The sequence below is a fragment of the Otolemur garnettii genome, unplaced genomic scaffold (assembly GCF_000181295.1).
Source record: "Otolemur garnettii isolate 467f Iridium unplaced genomic scaffold, OtoGar3 scaffold00156, whole genome shotgun sequence".
NCBI classification, from domain to species: domain Eukaryota; kingdom Metazoa; phylum Chordata; class Mammalia; order Primates; family Galagidae; genus Otolemur; species Otolemur garnettii.
Window position 1 is genome coordinate 2111689 of NW_003852551.1, and position 4356 is coordinate 2116044.

Below are 4356 nucleotides of genomic sequence, written 5' to 3' on the forward strand. Positions count from 1 at the left end.
GTGGCCGGGACTAGCTCCTCAGCATTTCAAGAAACAGCACAAGGGTGGTACACATTGAGGGTTGGCCTAGGGCTGGTTCTGTAAGAGCTGGGGACTCTGGTCCCCATGTGGGAGTTGGAAGCCGCATTATATATCTGCATATGTTTTCATAGGAGGAAATCCACGATGTATTCCTGAGTAAAAGAGCAAGACAATGACTTTGGGATATATAGCATTTTTAAGCATACACGGTACATTCACAACACTGACCTCACACTAGACCAACAAGCAAATTTGAATAAATCTCAAAGGACAGAAACCATATGGGCCATTTTCCCTGACTACAATGCAATTAAACTAGAAGATAATAACTATAAGATAACTAGAAAAGCCTCATGTTTGAAAAGTAGGAAACAGACTCTTAAAAAACCCATGGGTTATATATCCTCTCATTTAATCCTCGTAACTATTCATAAGGCAGACTCTCATTTTAGAAATGCAGGAACTGAGATTAAAAAGAGAATACAATTTGCTCAAGTTTACCCAGTTGGCAGTGCCGGAGCCAGGACTCAAAACCAGGCTATATAACTCTAGGGCTCCAGGCTTTAACGATACAGGAATCTTTCTTATGCCACATCTCATGGGAATTCATAGATCTGCTCAAGGTCCACAGCCTCGATTGGCTCTGGTGTTTCACCTCTTAGAACGACCAGCTGTTAAAAAGTGGAGATCCAAAAAAAAAAAAAAAAAAAAAGTGGAGATCTAGTCCCAGCTTGCTTTGGTGGCCCTGATCTTGGACCTATGTATACAGATTCATTTCCCATTTGTTCTTGCCTTCTCTGGGGTCCTACTTGGACTGAGGTGAGAAGTCTTGAGCAGTGAGGAATGGAGTTTCAGGATGACGTTCCTAAAGAGCTTTGAACTATATTTCTAGGAAGACTTCCTTCCCAAGTTTTTTTCCATGTGGGCCCAAGTGGTAAGTGAACATGGAAAAGACAGAAGGAAAAGTCACTTCCAGATGGCTCCCCATCTTGTTCTAATGCAGATTAAATAGACAGAATATTCCAGCGTAACATTAGGCAAACATGAGTATTAACATAATTCATATTATAAATGCAACGATATGGAATTCCAGTCTGTATCCTGACTTAAATTCAGGGGAAGAGCCTCAGAGTCAGAAAACAACGAGAGCAAGTTGGAGGTTCCTGCTATCTGAGGTAGGAGTCCAGATCAACATGTTCCTAGACCTCTCTGAGGGTATCCTCCTGAGTTTTAATAGACCAAACTACCTCCCTCTTGTGGCAAGGACGTGTATCAATGGCTATTTGACACTGTTAAATTATCTTCCCCACCTTAACCTACTTGTGTTGCTTCCTGTCAAGATACATTTTTAGTGAAGCCCCAAAGATATCCAGAGCTTCTGAGGGACCCCTTGGCACTTCAGCTACTCTCTCTGTGCTAACAGTCACGCCATCTACCCACTGTGGGCCTACAGGTCTAAGGACTAAGTAGTACTATGTTTCCTGCAATGGGAAGATTTGAAAATAAATAGGAAATCCAATGATAGTTTGTATCCTAGAGAGACACCTAAAGTGCTCACAGGTCACTGTGTGGCCCTGCGGAGGCAGAAGGTTGAGAGGTAGGAAGAGATGTGCTGGGCTGGGCTAGAGTCTCTCTGAAGGTAGGGATTTTCCCTCTATCCCTTGATTCCATCTCGTCCACTAAACTGGCGTGAATGAGGGAGTCAGCTCACTCCACATGCAGGCTTCACAGTGCCCGACTCGGGCCTGCGTCTCCCCCAGTCCCATCCCACGGCTTGTTCCCCACACTAGTGGGGCTCAAGGCCCAGAAAGTCAGTTTGCCAATCAGTAAGTGATCCCAGTTCCAACGTGACTTGAAGATCAACAAGTCTAAGATTGAAGTAGCCAGTCACCCAATCAACAGTGTGATTATATCCTCTTAATCCATGAAAAAGTGTCAGGTTGGCACTTCCTAACAGGAGGTTTCAGATGCCCCAGGGCTGCCCCCAGATGGAGGCTCAGCTCAAGTGACCTTTCATAAATGGCCAGTTGTGCCTACAGGCTGGACAGATGGTGTGGGGCCCCTGGGGTGAGTGACGGTCCAATGCCTTCAATGAGATTGTTCCATTGATCATAGTCCTCTTCCAGGTCTGAATGGGAAAAATAAAAGGAAAATTAGACAAATTATTCTAAGGTTAGGTGAAAGAACAGCTATTAGGGATTTAATGGCTCATCCTAGAGCAGCGGTTCTCAATCTGTGGGTCACGACCCACAGGAACTGTATAAAAGGGCTGTGACATTAGGAAGGTTGAGAACTACTGCCCCAGAGAGAGGAGTACCTGGAATACCAAAAGGGCTGGTTATGGTAGTTTTGATGGTGGTGGTAGTAATGATAACTATTACTTTATCCAGGGTCAGTTTTTTTTTTTTGAGACAAAATCTCACTATGTCGCCCTCGGTAGAGGAGGGCTATAGCATTACAGCTCACAGAAACCTCAAACTCTTGGGCTTAAGCAATTCTCTTGCCTCAGCCTCCCAAGTAGCTGGGACTACAGGGACCTGCCACAACACCTGGCTATTTTTTGGTTGTAGTTGTCATTGTTGTTTGGCAGGCCTGGGCCAGATTCGAACCCACCAGCTCCAGTGTATGCGGCTGACACTCTAGCTGTTGAGCTACAGATGCTGAGCCTATCCAGTGTTTTTATATATGTGCTTTATAAATGACTTAGTTAATCCATAACAACTCAACAATAATAACAATAATAGAGGGTAACATTTATTGAAGGAGAATTCTAGGGATTATGCTAGATGCTTTACATGCATGGTTTTATTTAATTATCACAATATCCCTATCAGCTAAGTACCATCACTAGCCTTATTTTATAGTGGAGGAAACTGAGGCTCAAGGAATCTACCTGATTTGCCCACGGTCATTATAGCTCTAGCTCATAAGAAGTAATGACAGGCGTTGTGGCGGGCGCCTATAGTCCTAGCTACTCGGGAGGCTGAGGCAAGAGAATCTCCCAGGCGTTCTCAAACTATGGCCCATGGGCTACATGCAGCCCGCTGAGGACATTTATCCAGCCCACCGGGTGTTTTTGCCGCCGCTGCCTGTCCTGCTTAGCAGCCAACCTGTCCCGGGGCCCACAGTCCGGCCCTCCAACGCTCTGAGGGACAGTGAACTGGCCCCCTGTTTAAAAAGTTTGAGGACCCCTGGCTAAGCCCAGGAGTTGGAGGTTGCTGTGAGCTGGGTGATGCCATGGCACTCTACTGAGGGTGATAAAGTGAGACTCTGTCTCTACAAAAATAAAAAAGAAGTAATGACAGGGCTCGGTGCCCATAGCTCAGCAGTCAGGCTGCCGGCCATATGTGCTGGTGGGTTCAAACCTGGCCGGAGCCTGCTAAACAAACAAACAAAAAAATAGCCAGGTGTTGTGGCGGGTGCCTGTAGTCCCAGCTACTTGGGAGGCTGAGGCAAGAGAATCGCTTAAGCCCAAGAGTTTGAGGTTGCTATGAGCAGTAACGCCATGGCACTCTACTGAGGGCAAAATAGTGAGACTCTGCCTCAAAAAAAAAAAGGAAGTAATGACAGAATTCAAACCCAGGTCAGAAAGGCAGAAAAAATGAAAAGTCCACTTTGAGGCTCAAGGAGGTTGCTAAGCAAGAGGACACAGGTCCAGTGCTACCTCAGTGAAGGGCAGAAGCAACGGGGTGGCAACATCATGAAGTGGTATGTAAGAGGCGACCCTGGAACCACGGGCAGATGGGTCTGATTACATGGCAAGAATAGGCAGAAAGGGTCCGAGCTCTTGGGCCGAGGGAGTAGGACACAGCCAAACAGGCAGATGGTGTCCTTCCTCAGAAGAAACAGACCCTGGGACAGAAGGTAGGGACCATTCTCATTCATCTTTGGATCCCAGTGCCCTGACAAGAACCTGGCATAGAATAAGTCCTCAACACATAAGTACTACAGAGTCATTAGTTCCAACAATATTGAACACACTATATTCTTGGAGCTCAAAATATATCCACAAACAAAACAGAACCCCCCATCCTTATACAGCTCATAATCTAGTGGGCAGAGACAAGCAATAAACATAATAAATTATATGTATGCGTAAGATGTAAAAAGGGGATTAAGATATAAAAAGGAGGCTCGGCCCCTGTGGCTCAAGGGGCTAAGGCGCCAGCCACATACACCTAAGGTGGCCGGTTTGAATCCAGCCCGGGCCTGTCAAACAACAATGACGGCTGCAACCAAAAATAGCTGGGCGTTGTGGTGGGCGCCTGTGGTCCCAGCTACTTGGGAGGCTGAGGCAGGAGACTCGCTTGAGCCCAGGAGTTGGAGGTTGCTGTG

The 4356-nt window shown here is 46.3% G+C and overlaps 1 protein-coding gene across 2 annotated transcripts in view; it reads right to left on the bottom strand.

Annotated features, from left to right (window-relative positions):
• Positions 1 to 416: 416 nt before the first annotated feature.
• Positions 417 to 4356, bottom strand: part of PAFAH2 (platelet activating factor acetylhydrolase 2) — a 37070-nt gene continuing 33130 nt past the window's right edge. For both annotated transcript variants that reach the window (XM_012811400.2, XM_023519120.1), the window contains exon 11: positions 417 to 2149. In XM_012811400.2, coding sequence (XP_012666854.1) covers positions 2055 to 2149 — 95 coding nt within the window. In that variant the 3' untranslated portion in view covers positions 417 to 2054. The remainder of the gene's footprint in view (positions 2150 to 4356) is intronic.